The sequence below is a fragment of the Lichenostomus cassidix genome, chromosome 1, assembly GCF_008360975.1.
Source record: "Lichenostomus cassidix isolate B80296 chromosome 1, HeHo_3.0, whole genome shotgun sequence".
In the NCBI taxonomy this organism is placed as follows: Eukaryota; Metazoa; Chordata; class Aves; order Passeriformes; family Meliphagidae; genus Lichenostomus; species Lichenostomus cassidix.
This window is the reverse complement of record NC_139479.1, coordinates 67102447-67124967: the sequence shown is the minus strand read 5'-3', so window position 1 is coordinate 67124967 and position 22521 is coordinate 67102447. Positions and strand designations below refer to the sequence as shown.

Below are 22521 nucleotides of genomic sequence, written 5' to 3'. Positions count from 1 at the left end.
TGGGCTAAGTTACATGGGTTTGTTTATGAAGTGTAAGGAGGTCGCCTGCTGAGTCAACCTCCCAGCAGCAGTGTTGCCTTCAGCATTTTTAACCACTCTCACTGTGTCTGCCCAGTGACATAGACTGGGGTACTCATCCAATTTAAGACCCGAGCTCCTGGGTTCAGGTTTCCTGGGTTGTTTGGACAGGGCAATTCCTGGAGCTCATTTACTGCACAGCTGCACAAACAGCTGTGTCAGCATAGCTGTGAATGAGAGTGAGTGGGTGATAATTGCTTCAGTGGTAACCAACAGTGATGATAAACATCAAGCCTTAACCTAAGGTGTTGGTGAAAGTGAGATTTCATTAGCATATGATAAGCAAAAGGAAATTTATCTGTATGATTTGTTGATGAAAATTCTTGAGAAAATGGGAAGACCTGGATGTGTCTCCTTAGCTTCTGACATTGCTCTTTTCCATGTTGTTAAACTAGCACTGTATAGAGCATATGAAGCATATTAAGAATGAATACTAGAGTTGGGAATCTCTTTTGGTAGGTAGAGGGTGGTTCTATTCACAAAGCTGCTGAGTTGTGGTATTTTGGATGTTAGGTCCAAAAAGGTGTGAGCTGAAAAGAAAGGCTGGGGGAAGTATCCATACCTTAATGATGATGTTCTGGGAGATGAGCTGTGGTTTGAGCTCTTTTTTTCCCCACATCCTGGATAAGCCTAGTATTTTATTATAGTGGTATACTCTCTACCTTCTGACACCTGTGAAAGGAAAGAGTTGCTGCACAGAACCTAGATGCCATGTCTGTGAACCATTTTAATATACTGCTCTTCAGGCATTTTAAAAATAGGGTTCACATTCTCGTTTTGTAACATAGGTGAAGATAGTATTGCTATTTTGGGAGGCAATGGGGAAAAAAAAAACCAAATTCCTGACAGGTTTGAAGATTTCATCCCAGTCATTGGACAGAAGAAAATAGGGAGTAGGGCCATGAAAGTAGTGCTTGAAAGGGGAATGGCAGTGGTGTTTCAAGGTGGTAACTGGACAGATAGCAGAAACCATAATCTGTGATTTGGGGTGATTTGTGCTGTTATGAAACTGTTTTTGTACTCTCTTCCTCAGCCTCATCTGTGCAACTCTTTAGTTTGAACTTTTAGTTTTTACTAGTTTTTTTATTTACAGATTTGTGTGGCATTTAAAATAATCCAATGAAAACCCTCCCAAAACACAGCTGTATTTGAACACACTCAGCAGATCACTGGGGAGAAAATAAATTGACTTTTCTGTCTTTCTTCTAAAGCTAGAGAGAATGATTCTATTTCTGAAGCAAAGCGACAGGATGGAAGGGCTGATACAGTAAGTAGTTTTAAGAGCTATGTTGTTCTTTAATTTCAGTTAAGCTATTCGGTTACGTGTTTACATTCCTTGAGCCAAGAATAAAAAATTCTGTCATTTTCATTTTAAGGTCTCCTATCTGGCTGTTTTTAAGAAAGTTACTGCTCACAAAACTAAATTTGCAATACGTGGTTGTAGAATGTGTTCTCACAAATAACCCTCTCTGAGGAATACTTTTTGCTGTGTTTATTTTAGAAAACCAAACCAGGCCCTAGCCCCCCCTTCCCCTCTAACCACTTGGCTTCAGCAGAAGTGGGTGTCATTCAGAGAGAAGTCAAACCTAGGAATTGAATTATGCTACTTATCTGAGGGTTGGTTTGGCTTTTTCTCACTTCTGACAAACCTTTGGAAGTTACTCTTTGGGAATAACTTCTTGCTCTCAACCACTACAGTCAAGAGTTGAAATTGAGTGTTAATTTCAGTCCAATTTGAGTCCTTTGGTAGTGGTAGGAAGAGTTGTTGTGTAATTGTAATTTCACTTTGTGTATATGAAAGCTAAATGATTATTTAGTCTGAAAACCAAGAATGGCACTAAAAAGAGTCAATTACAAATTTAAGTTTGGTCCTTAATGACCTGAAACTTCAGAGTTAACAAACTGTTACAAGTGAAAATAAGCAAAACATCTTTGTCCTTCCTCATATCTCCTTTGTTCCCTTTTTGAGTGGCTTACAGTAAACTGCTGAACCCATTCACTGCCCTTAAGTTGACTGCAGAATGGCACCTGATTTATGCTGAAAATGGGGATTACCTGCCTTTTTGTTTTTCACCTGTACCTATGAAAATGTTGCCTTTCATTTTAAGAGATGGCACATTAGTCAGGTACTGCATTAAATGTTGTGAGTTGTGCATTAGACTGTTAAAGGGACATTTACCAATATATAATTTAACAGCTTTTGTCTTTGGTTTACAGATTTTGCACAACTCTTTTTCCAAGCGTGATAAATGTCGTGGGATAAGTGATGCAAGTATGCTGTCCATACCAGAGACAGTAAAGCTAAATGCTGAAGATGCCATCAAAGATTTGGGTATGCTTTACCTGATGAGTATTCTGTGAAGCAAGATTGAGGATAAAACTACATGCTATGGGCTGTTGTTATGGCTTGCTTGTTCTACCACCTGTGTACTCCCAGTCCCTGAATTGATTCATTTCTGTAAAATTAATCTAGTCTTAAAAAAGGGAGTGTCTGTTGAGTCAGTAAATTAAATCAGTGTCCTGGTTAAGCCATGAAAGTCAGGTTAGGGTGCTACTGGACAACAGCCAGGTTAGTACTGTGAAGTGAGTTCACTGCAGCTGGTTGAGACTGTGAGAGAGCTGAGAGAGAAAAATGGTACAGGCTCAAGGGGGAGCAAGACTACTGCTTCTAGCTATTGAGTAGGATTAATCTTATCATGTTTCATCCCTGCACTCACTATTCTCTGGTGAGCTTGTTTTTTGATCTTGATGTATCCTTTCTTCATTTCTTTTACCTATTCAATATAGGTAGTTCAAAATGTGACAAATCATTTAGCAAAAGGAATGTTTTGGGCTTTTTTTAAATGAACGCAGAAAATACACAAGACGAGGGGAAAAGTGTTCTTTTAATAAAAATTCTATGTTTTTACATCATGTTAGTGAACAAGGGAAGATGTAAATTCCAGTGGGAGGTTTTTTGATTTGAGTTGAGAAATGATGGCAGAAGGGAAGATCATTACCAGAAATTTGTTCAGCATGCATGGGTGTAAAAGGGTACTGTAGGGATTCACATGGGCTAGACAGGACACTGTATACTTAGGATTGTATTTCTCCTTGTCTGAATTCGGTGGACTGCCCTAAAAGTAACATTTGGTGCTACATATAAGAATTGTGAAAGAATTAGATTAGAATTTGATAAGGAGGGCTGAGAATGCTGGGATTAGGAAGCATTGTTGCTTGCAGAGCAGTAAGTGCTTGCTGTTTTTATATTGTAGGTTCAAATGTGCTGAGAAGAATGTATTTGGTAGTAAAGGTACTCAAGTAATCTGTAAGCAGTAAAATACTTTTAGAAATCAAGGACAAATTAATGTCTTGGTCTGTGTTCCAATAGGTTGTATTACATTGCTTACTACAGTAGAGAAGACCAGTTAAAACAATGTCTGAAAAAAATAAGGGGGAGAAGAAAACCATTTGTCTGAGAGTACAAAATAACTTGCACATTTCTTTTTTCCTATGTCTTCCCTTTTTGATAATAGTTGATTCGGCATTTGAAGATGCTGAGTAAAAAGAAGGGTAGCTCAAACCTACACATTTGTAGCTTTCAGATATTAGTTTTCCTTGGAATAGCATTGTGTGATCAGAAAGTACAATAAGTTTTATCAGGTATGCATTTTGTTTCTGTTAAAGAAAATAAGAGAGATCATGATATATCAAATCATCGAATAATAACATCCTCTGGTGAGTTTAGAAGTCAAAATGAACTTCTCTGGTTTTTGTTTTTCCCTGGCATGAGATTATTCAGTGTGCAGACAGTATGTGTACAGTCTTTCAGATAATCCTGATTTTCTTTAATCCAAAAAGGTACTGTCTCTTGTTTAAGTAAAAAGAAATAAGCTGTGTCTTTTTAGGAAGCTCTACTGACAAGTTAGCACAAGATGAAAGGAAGCGGACACAGAAATTGCTTCAGAGGAGCATATTTTAGTAAAGGAAAAGGACCTATCTGTACCATCAGTCCTGTAGTGTTACAGTTTCTTGGTTTTGAGATCTCATTTAGTGATACCTTCTGCCACTCAGGCAAAAAGTAGAAAGTAAAGAGAATGAGTCATTTTCTATGTCTACAACATCAGCATGAACCCGTAATGAATGTATTGCAAATAACTGGAAGTTTGTGACCAAGTACTGGGAAATCTTCTGTGGACTTCCAAATGGAAAATCTTTTCGGTATTATGCTATTTAAAACTTCTGGTAGGGAAAGTTACAGAGTTGCAAACCAAAGAAATGGTACCTAAAAAAAGCTTATGGAAAAAGTTAAGATATTGGTTATGGGCCTAAGGAAAACAGAGGACCATGATGTTTTCTATGAACTTCATTATGATTTCTTTGATACAAAAAAGCCTTAAAAAGTACTCTGCAAATGAAGCCTAGCTTCATTTTTGAATGTGGACTCTTCTGATAAGTGGGTCTCATGTCATACATTTGAGAAGGTAGTATTTTTATTTGGCATGTATAAGCTCTACAAAGTAGAGTTTGGGCTATTTTTTCCCCACTGTGTTACAAACGAAAAGTTCTCATTATTTTTCTAATAGTTGTGCCAATCATGGAACTACTTTAAAGCCTCCTAATCAGTTAAAAGATTAATAATATTTCTAAATCTTTCTAGATACTATACTATTTTATATTGTAGTAGAATACAATTTAATAAATGAATCTTTATATAACATTTTCTTTAGCTGCCGGTTATAGATAAAAATAGGCAGCTTCTTGACATGTCTGGTACCTTCCCTCAGGTATAAATTTTGGAAGAAAAAGACCCAATACATTTATCATGTCAAATATACTAATCATTCTCTGTAGGGGAAAGAAATAACCCTTTTGGGACAGTTAGGTTTCATCTTGCCAAACTTAAACACTACAGAGCTGGGCAGGCCAGGGCATCTACATGTATTTCCTTTGTCTCCTGTTTCCTCTAACAGCTACTTGGATTTATCTTTACCAGCTCACTCCTGAGTAAAGGTATTGACTGTAAAATTGAAAGTTCTATTTACCAATGCTGTTGCCAAGTTATTTCCTAAAATTTAATTTCTTACTTCTTTTCTTCTCATCTTCTTTAAACTCTAGAGTCGGAGGTGTTAGATGGCTTACTTGGTGAGATGGATAGCTTTGAGGATACATTCAGCATGCCAGCTAAATCCAGTGGAGCTCTTCTGCTGATGCCATGTGCTCTGGATGCTGTAGAGGAATATGAGATAAATCCAGATAAAGCACAAGAAAAGGGGGATGCTCCTTCTCAGCAGCCTAATAGAAGAAAGAATGGGATTTCACAGGAAGTCAAAACAAATAGCTGGAGTGAAAACAACCACTCTGCTGGGATGAACGGTTCTTTACTCCAAAACACCAGTGAGGATACAGGAGACAGTAAAGATGGCTGTTTATTAGGACACGAAAAGGAACTGGAGTTACTTAGGAACACAAGAGATGTGCACAATTATAGAACACACAAGTACTTTGAGAATGAGAGGCCTATGAAGGAGTGTATGCAGTCTCCATCAAGCCAGTGGTCTCAACTGAACTTATCTGATCTTGATGTAACTCACCTGGAGATGTCTGTATGTAGCTCTCCACCCTCTGACTTGCATAAGGAGGAAAATTTAGAAGAGAAGTCAGTACTAATGACCAAGGATGATGCTGTGGAAACATCTTTGCTGAGTACTTCAGCCTTGATGAAAGCACAAAAGCTGTTGAGCGTCAATTTGTCAGAAAAATGCAATGAAATGAAAAATGCTGAAAACAGCCCAACGATGGAAATAACTCCATTAAAATCTGTGTCATTGAGTGTTCAAGATCCAAAGTTACTAAAAGGATGTGCAGCTGAGGTTTCCAAAATGGGCTTCTTAAACTGTAATTCTTTTTTAATTGAAAGTACAAATGTCACGGAGTGTTCTGTAGTCTACAGTGGCAACTTCTCCAAGTGTTTAAAAGCAACTTCTAAACCTGCCGTAACTGATGTTCTGTCTCACCCACTTGTATGTAGTGCCACATCTCCAGATAACCATGATGACCTACATTTAATAAATAGTGACAGTACTCTTACAAAGTCTGGTTTCAAAAGCCTGAATATGTTACCCAGCTTGAGAAAGAGATCCAAGTGTTTTATTTATAGAATAAATAATACTTTACTGTATCAAGAAGAAAAAACACAAAAAGAAGTAACCTCTGAGTCACCTATTCATACTGTATTACCACATTCAGAATCTGATTCATATGAATTTAGAGGCTGTCAGGTGGCCAGTGATGTTGAACAAGGTATATTATTAAGCTTTTTATCATTTGTGGAGGATTCATTATCTGTTATGAACTTTTCATGTAAATGTTTGATGTAAAATCTTGTGTTTGTGGAAAAGTAGCTCTACGATTGGGAATCGATTTATTTGATTGGTTTGTTACATAGTGATAAGGATAGCATTATTTTCAAGTAATCTTGTGCTAACTTTTTTTGTAACAGGTTAGTTCTGGAATAGAAACTTCCACCCTGAGCTATTACTCTATTTGACAAGCTTAGTTATCTTTGTCAATGCTGGTTTTGCATCCATAGTGTCAAGGGCCATTCTGAGTTGATAACTTCCGAGAGATCATAAAGAATGTTAAAGTTGTATAATTATTTTTCTAGAATTAGGGGGTTTAAGACTGTACATCTGTTTCTTCTAAAAGCACAAAATATTTAAAAAAACTATAATGAAAGAAGCACATGCTTGTATTTATAGAAGCTATTGGTTTTGCTAGAAGAATTGCTTTAATATTAGGAGTTGAAGTACTTTAAATTTGAAACAAATCCTTATGTTGAGACACAAGGAGTTAAAGCCCATCTTTTCAAATTTCATTACAACTAAAAATTGATTTATTGTTTTTTACCTGGTAACATTAACTGCAGCCTACTCACTTGTTTCTGGCTATTAGAGCATAACTAGGTTAAACACATCTCCAGCCTTGTCAAGGCATTTGCATTTGAAAACAAAAGTGATACTTTGGGTTCTGCTGTTAAGTTTGTGTAGAAATGATCTTATGGGCTGAAATGTTATAAAAATCTGAATCTACATTTGTTTGAATACATTTATTCACATTTTTCTCTATGTCTTCTCTTGTAGACCACTTTCTTCTTGCTGAGAGAAAGCCTTTGCAATCAAATACCAGGACAAAGAACTTCAGCACTTCTACTTTAAAAATGGATGTAATGGATAACTCATCTGATAATTTCTTCAGTGATAGGCTGGAACAAGAAGACCTGAGAGACATGGGGGATAATGCAAGACAGGATCAACCCGCTGCTTCAATAAAATGCTTAGAAGTATCTAATACACAGAAAGAAGACACAACAAGTTCTTTAAGTAGTGAGATTATTTCAAATATAAAACGTAAAGTTCTAACTTCAGCATGCCTAATGGCAAGAAAGCGTTCCAGATTTCTCCCTAAAAGCTGTTGTTCAGGGAAAGGTGAAGAAGATAAGGACAGGAGTACTAATGTGAATGATGGAGCTGCTGTACCTCAGACCCTGAAAGGACTTGGGTCTTCTCACGGGGACAAAGAACTCTTGGTTGATGTGCACCCTGACTCTACATCTGTGACAAACTGCAGTTCCAATAATACTTTGTGTGAGATCAACCTTGGCATAACTGGAGTCAGTGGTGACTGTTGCAATAAATTATCACCTGATAAAAGGCAGGCTACAGACCAGAGGTCAGGAGTTGACTGTAGAGACATACACAGACTCTTGGGAATAAACTGCTCAGAAAATGACATTACTGGATTAAAACAAGGGGAGAAAACAGATGCAGCTGCCTTTTCAGAGGATGTAGCCAACAATGAAGACCCAAAGTCTGCTACAAACAATGAAAGCCCTCAAGCAGCTGCTTTCAGTAATGTATCTGTAGACATTTCTAAAGAATTACTATATTGTGTAGATAATAGTTCTTTAAATGAAGTAATCTCTGCGGGAGATAAACAAGTAGCACCTATGTATTCCAGCAAAAAGCCAAACAAGAACCTAAAGCATAAAGAGGAGTCATCAGTGAATCTTAATTCATGCAGTTTGAATCTGGGCTTTCGTGGCTTTCAGACTGCTTCCAATAAGCAGATTAAATTCTCTGAAGCCAGTATAGCAAAAGGCAGAATGCTGTTCAAAGATATTGAAAATGAATGCTTTGAAGCGTCTTCCACAGAAAGAGTCAGAAACTTTTCAAATCAAGTTAAAAAGGAAAATACATTTTTCTCAGATTCAAAAAGCAAGTTGGGCAATCATTTATTTGATTCTTCAGAGTCACAGACAAGTTTCCTTAAGCCCAGGCATACACAGTTTATTCCACATAAAGTTGGCTTGTATAAAAGCTTTCCTAGAACTCAACAAGCCTTGCAAGATGCAAATCAAACCTTGACAGCAAGCCAAGAAGCTGAAATTGCTGAACTTTCCAGTATCTTGGAAGAAACAGGTAGTCAGTTTGAATTTACACAGTTTAGAAAGCAAAGTAATGCAACACAGAGTCATGACTTGCAGCAATTAGAAACTGTAGAAGCACATGGAACAAAGAATGTAGAAAATATTTCTGAAACAAGGAAAGATGCGGCACTTTGTAGCACTTTTAAGTCTGAAAAGCAAGTAAAAAATGACAAGTATTGTACTCAGGAGGAAGACACAAATGAAGGCCATGAAGTGGTGGAAAATGAAAAAGAAAATGCAGTGGTTTTCCATAAAAATGACAAAAAAGTTACTTTTACTAACTTAGAAATAAATGAAAGTAGAAGATCTGATGAGAGCTTTCCCATAACTAAGCAGGACACCTTTTCTAATTTCATAGGCTTTACTTCAGCTGGAGGTAAAAAAATAAGTATTTCAAAGGCAGCTTTGAGTAGATCTGCAGAACTGTTCAGAGACTTGGATGATGATAACTATTCGTTAAAATCTTCTGAAACTAGTGCTAGATGTTACAATTCAAATGGATCTATGTCTTCTGAAAGTAATATTTCCAGGTGCCTGAAAAAAGAAACCAAAGAAAAAACTGTTCAAGTTCCAGACTTCAAAAGCATAAATGCTGTTTCCCACACAGGTTCTGTTTCCTGTCATGCACAGAATAAAAATGAGGAAAATACTAGTACAGCATTTAAGGAAAATACGGAAAATAAGACAAAAATATCAGTAAATAATACTGGAAATGTTAGTTTCAGTAGCATTAACATTATCAACAACCTGTTACCCATTAAAACTCATAAGCAGAAAAATCAAACTTCCAAACAGTTTTTAAACCGAGATGATGAAGGCAATGTGCAAGACAGCTCATTAGATGTAACATGCCTAGAAGATGCTGTTATGACTGCAGAAGAACACAGTTTAGATATGTCATATGAAATGGAAAACCAGTCTCCTAAGCAGAAGGGTGAAGAGAGAAGGGAAGATGATTGTTTGTCACCAAAACTTCAAATTCCAGCTGATAGTGATGTATCCATTCCTGATGCAGCTTTGGATCATTCTCTGCTCTTGTTCAGTGTACAGTGTGGAGAAGGAGATGTAAATGTTTTGGACAACTCTGACAAAGGAAAAACTAATTGTAAAAATACCAAAGAAGACACAACCCATGATAAGAACCTGCTAGTGAATGCAAGCAGAATAAAAATAGGTTCTTACCATCATTGTCAAACACCTCTTGAACAAGAGGTAAACATGGGGAAAAGTGAAGTGAATGGGAGTTATCTGACTAGTTTTCACACTGCTAGTGGCAAGAAAATAGCAATTGCTGATGGATTTTTGACTAAAGCAGAACAGTTTTTTGCAGATGTTGATATAGGAAAGGAACATAATGACAATTTTGAGAACCTCATCAAGAAAAGGAAATGTGGTAAGAAGTGTGTTAAAGACTGTGATTTATGTGTTGAAAGCATTGCTCAGTGTGACTCAGAAAAACTTAATTTTGATGAAAACCCTGTTCCTGAAGAACTTGGAGATCAGTTTAATCAGGCAGTAGAGAGCAGTCCTATTAAACATGCTGCGATTCTTGATCCTGCTGAAGTAGATACCTTTGTTGATCAAGATGAAGCTTGTGAAAAAAGTTTGGTAACTTCACGTGCACATAAAAAAGCTGATGTCAGATGTGGAAAGTCAGAATTGGAATCCCTTGCAGGACAGAAGAGTGATGCTTTAAGTAGAACTCATTTGTCTGAAGATAGAAAATTGCTTGCCGAGAAAAAAGTGGAATACTCACCAAGAAAGAGGGATGATTCAGAAAACATGGATGATTTTCCTGTGCACTCTGCTGCGTCTGTGCATTTAATGAAGGTACCAAATGACTTTGAAGATAAGTGTGTGCCTGGAGGTAAAAAAAATACTTTATTTTTTGAGGAGAGCAACAATGAAGCTAATCCATCACTCCTCTTACCTTCAAAACATAGCTGCTCTTACATTAATGGTGACAGTAAGGAATTAGAACATTTAAATGAACCTGCTGCTGATAAAAATTGCTTCACAGACACCATGGTTAGTGCTTACCAAAACCAGTCACTAGTCAGTCTTCCTGAAGAGGAAACTAATTTTAACAGGTTAAAAGAAACAGCACATAATACTGAAAAGCAAAGGGGTGATCTTAAACAAACAGTGTTTAGCACAGCAAAAGGGAAAGCAATTTCTGTTTCAGAAAGTGCATTAGCAAGAGTCAGACAAATGTTTCAAGAAGACTGCAGTGAAGCTGTAAAATATGAACTTGAGCCTACCTCAAGAACCACCCAGGCAAAAATTGCTAAAAATTCATCTGTAGTCCTTCATGCTGAATATCCTAATTCTGCTAAATTTTTTAATGCTGCAACAAGTGAAGAGGTTAATTCAGCCACGTCCGAATTTATTAAAGTAAATGCAAGTGCTAATGAAAATAGTTGCCAAGAAGGAAACACATCTGCAGATGCAAAGTCTGTTTCAAATTCTCAGAAGCAATCCTTTGAGCAGAATATTAAGCTTTTAGGGCATTTGTCTGTTCCAGATAAGCAGATAAAGCCATCAGATGCTTCTACAAGCAATTTTGGATTTTTTAGTACGGCAAGTGGAAAGCCTGTACAGCTTTCAGAAGAGTCAGTCAGGAAAGCTAGACAGCTCTTTTCTGAAATGGAAGGTGATCATTCACCACACGTACAAGATGTGCTTTCAGTTGAGGAAGGTGTTGTCAAGTCTAAAATGCACACTGAAGTACTTCCTAGGAAAATGCAGGTAGTGTTATCAAAAGGGGAAGATAATACCAGCACAGAATTGATACCAGATTTTGGCTTCAGCACTGCAAGTGGAAAGCAGGTAAAAGTTTCTAAAGATGCCTATCAAAAAGCAAAGGCAATTTTAGAAGAATCTGAATGTTTTTTGAGTAGTGGGCTTCGTGTTGCAGATCAACTTAGTTCAAATAAAGAGAGCGGTCAAAATGTAAAACCTTTAACAGATAGGGTGATCTCAGAGTTCAAAACTGAAAAAAGCCGCAATCAAGACTCTGACTTTAAAAGCATCTGCCCTGAGGAAATGAAGTATTTTCCAAGCACTCACGATGTCAAAATGCCTGAGTATGTACCATATAGTAAACACAAGCAGCTAATATCATTTAAAAATAACTCTCAGCAAGAGGAGACTGAGTCTTCTGGAAAAGGGCAGCTGAATCTGGGGTCTGAAGCAATTTCATGCAGTGCTACTGCTAAAGCAGAAATTAATACTAATCTTCTCCAAAGTCCAAAAAATTACTTGGAAGTAGAGGCTGTAGAAAGTGCAAGAGCTTTCATACAAGACAGTTTTTCCAGTTCTGGAGTACAAATTAATCCTACGCAAACCTTCAGTGGCAGACTGGATAAAAACTTCCAAAATAAGATCTTTGGGAAGAGGCACTTTGAAGAAAACAACTCATTTGGTAGGTGTTTTATCTTACATATGTTCAACTCAATGAGTGGGTTGTTTGAGATTTGGGGGGGGGGGGGTTTGCTTGTCACATTGATTTTTAGGTCATAGAGAAATTCAAGTTCTTTAGATGTCAATGACAAAAACTCCTCTTGCTGCAGGAGGTAGTTCATCCACCCTTTCCAGGCTTAAATGCACAGTAGAATCTAAATTTGTGATTACTAATTTTGAAGGTGTGTACAGGTTTGCTGTTTTATCATAACCTTGCAGAAAAAAGTTACTGCCCCTTTTCTCCCTGAGCAGACTTGCTTTTTTTTTTCCCTCTCTACAAATCTAGTGTTTTTTCATTGAAAAATGAGTAGCAGTATTTTCATTTTCACCTTTTTGTGCATTGTAGGTTAGGACAATGTTTCACTTACATTGGGATTGCTAATCTCATACAAAAAATAGTTGTTGGTCGAAAAGCTATTTGTTGCCATTTAAACTTGATCTGTCTGGAGCTGAAGTGATGCTTGCACAGACACCCAGACCAGTTGAGGGACCTGGGCTAGCTGAAAGCTACTTGTGAAAGGGCAGATTGCAGCAGAATCCCTGCCTGGCTGCACGAGTTCAGCTACAAAGGTTGGGCAGATCAGTGCCGGGATGTTTGGGTAGGTGGCAAAAGGCAGGTAAAGACTCATCAATCCAGCTTGAAACAGCTGTGTCACAGCTGAACCCTGACCTTAGTTACGGCCTCTGTAAAAGATGAGTTACTTTTTTAGAATTCTGGAGGGTTACTGAATTTTTTTAGAATTCTTTGGTTACTGAAAGTACAAGGAGAGATGCAGGTGAGCTGTGCTGCTGAAGTGCACTGTGATGCACTTTCTAGGCAAACTGAGTGTGTTTGGTAACTTCAGACTTAGGAATTTTGATTTGGATGGAAAAGAAATTACTGATCACAAAAGTTTAACAACAGACTTCATTATATGGAGTTTTATTGTCACTCTGGTTAACATGATATGGACTCCCTCTGTACAGAAGAAACTTTTGCAATTTGTGGTGAGGTGGCTCTGTGTTTGAAAAGGACATTTAAGACGTGATCTGAAAATTTGCTAATTCTGCTTGATCTGATTTCGTTGTTTTATTCAGAATTTACAGTTATGTTGTGCAGATTAATAAGAAACTGATCTTGAAAGGAACATCACTTTTAAAATTCAGTGTTTTTATTTTAGGAGAACCTCCAATTAAAAGACAGCTTCTGCTGGAATTTAACAGAACAAAGAATTCCCCCAGATCTTTGAAAGCTTCAAGAAGCAGCCCTGATGGTAATTTTAGTCATGTTGTGTTCTAAGCACTTACTTACCCTGTGTCAGTTGTTATCTTTAGAATTCTTCCATTTCCAATAAACTAACATACAGTAAGTTTGCTTAACTATTGCATTTATCGATATAGTAATGGAAATTCAGGGCAGCTGCTGTGGTAATATCTCTGCATGATAATGACATGATTATTGATATGCCTTATTGCACAGAATCTAAATATATTACTTCTGCAAGAACTCTGGTTTATTTCCAGTTCAGTACCCAATTTCTCACAGTCCTATATCTCACAAATTCTAGTTTCAATAGGAAGAATGCACTTTATTGATTAATCTACAAAATGTATTTGATTGATTACCTTTGTATTTTCTGGTAGATACTTAGTGGTAATATACTTCCTGATGGCTGTCTATATTACAGGTGCTTATATTTTGAGCAAGTAATATGGAAACTTGAGAAATCAAGGTTTTCAAAATTTGGTGTTTCATGTGAAGCTAGTTACTGATTGAGGTATTAGGATAATGAGATTTTGGCTACAGCTTTCGATACTGGGATGAGCTGTATTCCTGAAGGAACTTGTTTTTTTAAGTGCTGCGTGCTCTCACCTAGAATTCAGTGGCAGGATGCATCAAATATATTGTTCTAGGCATAGAAGCCATGATTTGAAGTACTACATGGAATTTGTAAGTTGCTGCCAGAAAATGATTTATAAACTTCCTCTCTGCAGCCTAAGGGCACAGCACAAATGAGTTTACATTCCAGGCAGATAGGATTTAGTTAGGTTGAAAATTCCCAGATAAGCATGTCCTTCAATAACAGAAGGAAGAGTTTGTGCTAATGTGCCCATTTCTGTTATAACTTCAAATGAAAGAATATAAGTTGCTGAGAGTTTTAAATGGAATGGTGAACCTACCAGGAATTAAATATATGATAAATATTTCCCTTTTAGGAGCCTAAGAATATATTGCTGGGTCACAAACACAAATTTTTGAGACCTCAGCACTGTGATCACTTCTCCTTTATATCTCTCTGGGAAGATGTTTAAACAACATTTTTAGGGGCAGGAAAGAATACAGCTGTTTAAATCCACTCTGGAAACTTTTCCATATGTCATTAATACAGATAAAACATGTGCTGTAAATTTCTATCTACCTGTGTGTTGTGCCATTTCAAACTTTTTTTTTCTAATTATATTACAGGCATTTTCAAAGACAGAAGAAAATTTATGTACCATGTGCCTTTAAAACCCATAACTTGTCAGCCTTTTGGGTGAGAAATTTATTACTTATTTTCGAGTTCTTCTAATGCAATTTCTTAAAACCTTAAAGCCTTTGTAACTTTCTAAAAATATACAGTAATAATTTACTACGCCACTTTATTAAAGACTGATTATTTTATTTCAAAATAAACATTAAATTACCATATAGCACATGCTGCTGTAGTAGACCAGTGAGATGCTAAACAAACTATATCCTAGAACACTCTTTTCTCAATAGATAGGAATAAAGTATTCTGTTTTTACAATATCAAAGACTGATATTTTATCTTTTTACTGATTCAGTATTGGAATTTGTATCACTAAATTAAGAATACAAAAGTCCTGACCAAGATTTTTGTCAGGAAGAAGAGACCTGTATGCTTAAATGTTTTCATCTCTGTAGGTCAACTAAAGAACGACAAGAAGTGAAGAATCCTACCCTTACCCTGCCAGATCAAGGCTCCAAAGGATTCCAATCTAAACCTGCCATTTTTCAGCACTGTGCTCTGAGGCAGTCTTCAAATGGTTCTGCAGGGGTTTCCACTCCATGTAAGGCCTTGGCAAAAGAGAATGAAGAAACAAGAAGTTTGTATAAATCTGGCAAAGCTGCTAAAACTTTTGTTCCGCCCTTCAAAACCAAGCTGACATTTTCTACAAACGAACAAAGCAGCAGCAAAAGATGTGACTCACCCATCAGCAAAAATATGACTGAAGAGATGGAATTAAATCAGATCACAGCTAATCAAAATACTGCTGAACCTCAGGATCACCAGTCTTATGTCCATGCAGCAGACACTGACCTAGAAAATGGCAATTTAGGTATTTTCTGTTTTTGCTCACATAACTATTGTGAGTACTAACTGTCAGAATTAAATCTTTAAGAGTTTTTTGCATATTTTGTCAAACTTTTTTTTTTTAATAAAAAGAAGCTTCTTTTTAAAGCCTTTTTTTCAGAAAAATTAGGAAATTACTAGTTTCCCAATATTTTATATTACACCTCTAAAAAAGCATAGGCTGCTTATCTCCAGAGTTAATTGAGAAGAAGAAAAGTAATTTGCACAGTGCGTAGAAACCAGATAGCTTATGTTTCATTTGATATTTGATTCTTCTTATATACCTCATAGGTAAAATAATTTAAGAACCTTAGACTAGCCTTGCTATACTTCATCCACTTTTACAGAAACTTGTTTTCATTCCGTTCTCTAATTAAAATGTATGCTTAGACATATAAATGGTTGACTGTGTCATTTTCGTAGAAGCAGAGTTTAAATGCTCAACTGTTCAGCTTAAGAATGTGCACTTATGCCTTCCAAGCTCTCCTGAACGTTCTGGTGTGTGTTATTTCTATAATTTACAATCAAATAATCTGGATTTTTTTTCAGAAGGAGTTGTGTATATTTGATCAGGTGTGTGAACATTTGCAGAATTAGATCCTGCAGTAACAGGCCAAAGTTTCAGGATAATGGACTGTAACTAATTTCTCTTCATTTGGAGTTTTCTATGAGGACTGAGTTCAGTCTGATGAGAAAAATATATGGATGGAAGTTTAGTTCAGGGACTTACATAACATTAATATGAATCTGTAATTTGTTTCATATAAATACTATTCAAGTGCCTTCAGTAAACACTGCTTTGTAAATGCATTAAATGTTTAATATTTTGACTTGCAGTTTCTAAAAATCTGCAGAGTCACATAGAAAATACACTGCTCTGAATTTGCTACAGTGTGACTGTATATCTTTATTTGATAGTACTTTTTAAAAGTTTTGATGTGTTGGGTTTTTTTCTTAACAGCTATGGCCAGGATGGTGACAAATCTCCGCTGTGCCAGAGATCTGCAGGAAATGAGAATTAAAAAGAAATGTAGGCAAAATATTCGCTCACAGCCAGGCACTCTTTATGTCATTAAAACATCTGCAAGCAATAGAATCTCTCTGAAAACTGCAGTAGAAGAGAAATCTCCCAGTTTTTATTCTGCAGAAGAGGTATATTGATATCTTTTTGTTCTCTGTCTCAGCATTAGTTTCTCAACACTAGCAAACAAAAACTCAGTTGCTTTTGAATAGATAAACCTTCAGTAAATATTTACCTAAAAACATTCAGTTTTTTGGTAAGTATTTACAATAGCTGTTACACCAGTTGCTACAGTACCTAAGTAAAGTATAGACAGTTTTTAAGACTATTCCAAATAATATCGATCATAAATGTCTCTAGGGTTACAATCAAATATGAAAAAAATCCTCCAGTTACAACACATATGAAGAGCTGGTTTAAGAGAAAAGTTAAAATTTAAGTTTAGGTAAATCTATATGAAAATACTGTTGCTTTTAGTACAGTGAAGGTACAAAACCTATTGAATTTTTTAAACACTTTCAAAGAACACTGTGATGCTGTTCTGCTAAAACAGTTATTGGGAATTCCTCCATTCTACATGGTTTACATATGAAATGGAAAGGTCAGACAAAAGCTGGCCCAACCTTAAGGAAATATTTAATCTGAATTTATAAGATTTGATATCTAAACCCTCATCTGATTCTTACTGTATTCTCATTATTTTGTCTTTTTAATGTAATTTTTTTCAGCTGTACACATACGGTGTGTCAAAACAGTGCATACAAGTTAACAGCACAAATGCAGAATCTTTCCAGTTTCTTATCAAAGACTTTTTCAGTAAGGAGTATTTGTTAGCTGGAAATGGAATGCAACTTGCTGATGGAGGATGGCTAATACCTACAGATGAGGGAAAAGCTGGGAAAAAGGAGTTTTACAGGTACTGTTACTTAGGAATTTGAGACAACTATGCTATTTATTAGTTAGCAATTCTCTTATGTCCTAGAATAAATCCAACACAGTGGTATTTTAAAGCCTCTGACTATTTTTTTTCACTGTGCATTTTAGACTCTGTTAGTGTAAATAAAGATATGTAGATTAATGTTGCTAGTGAGTGATCTTCACTGGTCATTAAAGAAAGCAAAGTCAATATAGAAAATTCGTGGAAATTCTTCAACAGTGTAAATAATCTAAAAAATAGGCAAGTTAAAATTTGTGGTGGATTTCAGGTTAATTTATTAACAATTTATCTGCAGAGCTCTTTGTGACACTCCTGGTGTGGATCCCAATCTAATAACAGAGGCCTGGGTTTACAATCACTACAGATGGATTGTATGGAAATTGGCAGCCATGGAAGTGTCTTTCCCACATGAATTTGCTAATAGATGTTTGACACCAGAAACGGTCCTGTTGCAGTTGAAATATAGGTACATATGTAGCAATATATTTGGAGCTGTAATTTGTGTTACTGTGTGCTTTCTGGTTTACAGTATTACAAAATGAGCACTTCTACCTTGCATTTACTATTTAGCAGAATTGTTAACTTACACTTGTGCATAGCAGTATTAAAAATGTAAGTGCATGTTACTTGCAAAAATGTAGATAACATTTGCTTTGCTACAGTGGTGCTTAATCATGTAGATTGAGTAAACAACAGTTGTTGCAATTGTGTTTAAAGAAAACCCATGTATCAGATTTTGTTTGCTTTAACAAAGCATGGATTCTTTTTTGTAGGTATGATTTGGAAGTTGATAAAAGTAAACGATCAGCAATCAAAAAAATAATGGAAAGAGATGATGCAGCAGGTAAAACACTCGTACTGTGTATTTCCAAAATCATATCGCTGAACACCGTTGTATCTCCTAGCAGTAGCAATAAGAACATGGAAAGTAAAAAAGCAGCAGCAATAATTGAAGTTACTGATGGCTGGTATGGGATTAGAGCTCTTCTGGATCCACCTCTCAAAGCTTTCTTAGACAGAAGAAGGCTGACTGTTGGTCAGAAGATCATAGTGCACGGAGCAGAACTTGTTGGCCCTCAAAATGGATGTACACCACTGGAAGCCCCAGATTCCCTTATGTTAAAGGTAAATAAAGTATTAGTTCAGCTTGATTGGAATGTGACTGAGAGATGTGATAAATGTTACTTAGTTGAGCCACATTTTGTAAACAGAAAAAGCTATTGGGGCTTTACAAATAGATGGAGCATTGCTGAAATTTAATAACTGGATTTGTAAGACATGACACAAGGGTGTTACTGAGTAGAGTTGGAAGAGAAGTTTATAGTATAAAATTCTTCCAAGTTTTGCTGTGTGTTTTGGCAGTTCCAGCTCCTTAATTTGGTTAAACACCAAGTTAAAAAAGGTATTTATCCATCACAGACAATGTGGAAGTTGGAGGAAGAATGGGGGGGGGCAAATAAGTCATAGGAGTGTGGACTGAGGGGCAAGGGTCTTGGCTCATTTGAGGATGATTGAAGAGCTGGGTGTTTCAGCTTTCTGGGAAGTTTCAGCATAACACTGTTGCTCCTCTGGTATAAAGCAGTGGCTTGTCTCATAGATTCTCATTTCCCAGAGAATTTTAACTCATCAGAATTTTAGGTTCTGTTTAAAATACAGTTTTCAATGTGAAAGGAAACATTTTTTGATCTTGAACATCTTTAAATAAAGTGTGATCTGCTCAGGTGTGAAAGGGATATATTCTTAGTGAGGTCAGTGTGAAAATACGTGTGTAGATACTCCTGTAGATACAATAAGTTGGTTGTAACTTTGGCCTACCAGTGACAGTTTATCATTCACCATTTCCCTTACTCAGATCTCGGCGAACAGCACTCGATGTGCACGATGGCATGCAAAACTAGGATTTCATCGGGATCCCAGACCTTTCCCTTTGCCTTTGGCATCCCTTTACAGTGAGGGTGGTGCAGTGGGGTGTATTGATGTAGTTATTCAAAGAACTTACCCTATTCAGGTATGGTGTAAGTATTTTGTGAATCTAACAGGTTCTTTGAGATCTAAATTATGTTAATTAATTGCTGTATCATTCCTCAAATCACACACAATACAGAGAGCTAAAAAAGGTTTTTAAAGCTATCATTATGTGTAAAGTGAACAGGAGTGGTTGTTGCATTGTGCATGTATTTAGTATTTAGGACCAGACTATACTGTTGTAAGAAGAATTTGAGTTTATGCTCAATATCTTTTTTGGTTGGCTTTCCTTTCAGCTTCAAAAAGCCAGAAATAATTGAATTTCAATTCTGGACTCTAAAAAGTACAGCACTTGTTTTAAAGGAGAAAAAAGACAGTTTCAACTCCAAGTAGAAGGGAAACCAATTTGTTTTATTATTAACATAGAAGTTACACATTTCTAAGCTTTTGTAGGATTACTTTTTCTTATATGTAACTGACTGTATTGTGTAAGTTTTATTATTTAAAAATACAGCTGGAAATACAGCGTGCAACTATAGTGTAAAATAGAGTTAAGATCTTTTAAATACCACTTGATATCCAGACATTTTAAATATAGTCAGACTTCACTGTAACTATTTGGTCTTACAACAATACTAGACAGAAAAACAAACAGTATTTCTGTTAGTAATCAATCCTTTTAATGTTAACAGTTTAACTAGGACACAACTTTCATATTTTATTAACTTTTCTTGGAGTATGTTATACTTGGCACTAGTGTATCTAGGATTCTTACCTAGAATCTAGGATTCTTTTTTCATTGCCTTCTTTGTAAGGTGTTGTATAGCTGTTGGTGTATGTAGAATGAATTCTGCAAAGGTACTAGCAACATTTGGTTTGGATCATTACTTCATTATTTAGACCATTGCTTTAATGAAGGAAATTGCAGCACTTATTATGTGAGCTGCCTTGTAGAACAAACATTTACTTAGGTCTCAGAAAGGGGACTGTAATCTGTAACTGCACCACAGTAAATGGTTTCCAGGCCAGGGAGGAAAGTGGTGCTTTGTATCTGGCTATATCTAGAGATTGAGGTACTGATGTACTTGTTTAAACAGAAACTCTTGCTCAAACATACCAAAATTATAGGAAGATTTGGGATGTCTGCCTCCTTTTACCTTAAGAGTCAAGGAGTGTAGGAATCACAGTAGCCTTAATTAAAGGTGTCAAACTGTGAATAATGTAGGAAATACATGGTGTGCAAATAATGAGGCAAGCAGAGTCTGTTTCAACAATTCACTGCCTCATAAGGAGTAGTCTTGCAATCTTTCCTCATCTTGCTTTCACTATACTCTCCTGCTGTTTCTCTGTTCTAAACCTGGACCTCACCTGGTCCTGTTACTTAACTAATTTAATACATTAAACCAGGAACAGGTAACTAATAATAATTCTAAAAACACACAATGCAGAACTACGGTCTGTTGAATTACCAAACTGATACAGTCTGCCGAGGTCGGATATGTGCTAGAGCCAGTGCCAGGGAGAAGACAGAACTGTGCAGAAAAGGGAAGTGAAGGGAATGCTTTCAGCAGCAGTGGACCTCCTTGTTTGGCTCACTGACCTCTTCAAGTCAGTTCTGGCAGGGTTGTGGGCAAGGCTTTAGTCCTGTGGAACCATTTCAGGCAGAAAAGGTCGTAGAGCATCTGCAGAACTACATCATAGTTCTTTTACAGCATCTGTCTAGCGTGTTAAAACAGACAGTACAGCTGATGTGGAAAGACAAGCTGGGTAAAATGCAGTGTGGTGTATTTTCAAGCATTGAGTTTGATGGTTTGTGTCTTAATGTATCTACCAGTGGGATCCATTCATCTTCTAAATTACAGCACTGATGCCTACTACTTGAAACTCTGTTTTCTTCAGCTGTTAAATCACCTGGTTGTGGATATTGCTCCATTTTGTCTGTGTATCTTTAAAGTGAGAATTTACCAACCAGTACTGTGGGGTTTTGCCTTTTATCTATTATACTGAAAGAACTTAAGATCTGCTGCCTGTTAAAGTGTTTTTGCTTAACAGTGAGTGTTAAAGGGATGCTAGATAATGCTAAAAATAACATTTTAAAAGTCTGGGTTTAGCTTTAATCTTTTTATTTCAGTGGATGGAAAAGACGTCAGCTGGTTCATACATTTTTCGTAACAGCCGAGCTGAAGAAAGGGAAGCTGCCAAGCATGCAGAGGATCAGCAAAAAAAACTGGAAGCTCTGTTTGCAAAAATCCAAGCAGATTATGAAAAGCATGAAGGTAAAGCTTTCATTCTTTCAGAACATACATTAAGAACACAAAGACATTTTTGATGTTTACAGAAGAGTCTAAAGAAATTGTCAAGTATCTTCTCTGGTGATAGAGAATCAGAGATGGGATTTTGGGTTGTTTCCTTGTTGTTGTTGGTTTTGTTTTGCATTGGTTTAGGTTTTTGCTTCCTGGGTATCAATTCCTATGTATGTGTTTTGTATTTTTATTCTGGTAAGGCCCGAGTAATACCATGTTTCTTACATAATTATTTCTTTGTTCACTTTAAAGTGTATTGGTTGTACTCCACATAATGTTTTTTTCCCAGCAGAGAAAACCAGTAGAAGAGCACCAAGATCACGGATAGTCACAAGACAGCAAATCCATAATTTGCAAGATGGTGCAGAACTTTATGAAGCAATTCAGACTGCATCTGATCCTAGCTATATGGAGGTAACTGTAGATCCCACTGGACTAATTTTTCAAAGCTTGTGGAGTACATTAAAATTTAATACCTTTTGCTAAAATTGACCATTAAATTACTCTTTGTTTTTGCTGCCTTTTGCTATTTTCTACCTCATTCTTACTGCTAAACAAATTCAAATTAAAAATTTTGAAAAAAAATTAATGAAGGCTTGTTGAATTTGATAAATATTATCTTGGATGGCAGCTTTTTCTTGGTATAAAAATCCAGAATATAGCACAATTAAAAGTTAATGTTACTTGTAATTTTATTACTTTGCTTTGTCTTGCTTATATGATAACCTAATACATCTCATAAGTCTAGAGTTTCATACTCCTACTCCTGCATGCTGCTCACTGAAGGGTTTGAATAATTTTATTGTCATTGTTCTCTTCATTTCCTGTTCCAGTTAAATCACAACTTGTGTTTATGCCTTTATTAATAAAGATGCAGGTGATTAGTCCGTGCCAGTTATTAAAAATTAAATACATGCCTCAGGATTCTTGACTGTCATAAAGCCATATGA

At 36.3% G+C, this 22521-nt stretch overlaps 1 protein-coding gene across 4 annotated transcripts in view; it reads left to right on the top strand.

Annotated features, from left to right (window-relative positions):
- BRCA2 (BRCA2 DNA repair associated) overlaps positions 1 to 22521 on the top strand; it is a 33109-nt gene that overhangs the window by 5718 nt on the left and 4870 nt on the right. Inside the window, exons 8-21 of one of the 4 annotated variants that reach the window (XM_085061731.1) lie at positions 1290 to 1345; positions 2296 to 2410; positions 5176 to 6360; positions 7200 to 11969; positions 13168 to 13260; positions 14454 to 14523; positions 14916 to 15331; positions 16307 to 16497; positions 17095 to 17282; positions 17599 to 17769; positions 18077 to 18428; positions 19156 to 19311; positions 21400 to 21544; positions 21864 to 21985. In XM_085061731.1, the coding sequence (XP_084917857.1) occupies positions 1290 to 1345; positions 2296 to 2410; positions 5176 to 6360; positions 7200 to 11969; positions 13168 to 13260; positions 14454 to 14523; positions 14916 to 15331; positions 16307 to 16497; positions 17095 to 17282; positions 17599 to 17769; positions 18077 to 18428; positions 19156 to 19311; positions 21400 to 21544; positions 21864 to 21985 (8030 nt within the window). Of the gene's footprint in view, positions 1 to 1289; positions 1346 to 2295; positions 2411 to 5175; positions 6361 to 7199; positions 11970 to 13167; positions 13261 to 14453; positions 14524 to 14915; positions 15332 to 16306; positions 16498 to 17094; positions 17283 to 17598; positions 17770 to 18076; positions 18429 to 19155; positions 19312 to 21399; positions 21545 to 21860; positions 21986 to 22521 lie in introns of all 4 variants that reach the window. The other 3 variants (XM_085061740.1, XM_085061720.1, XM_085061748.1) reach the window with 3 other exon arrangements.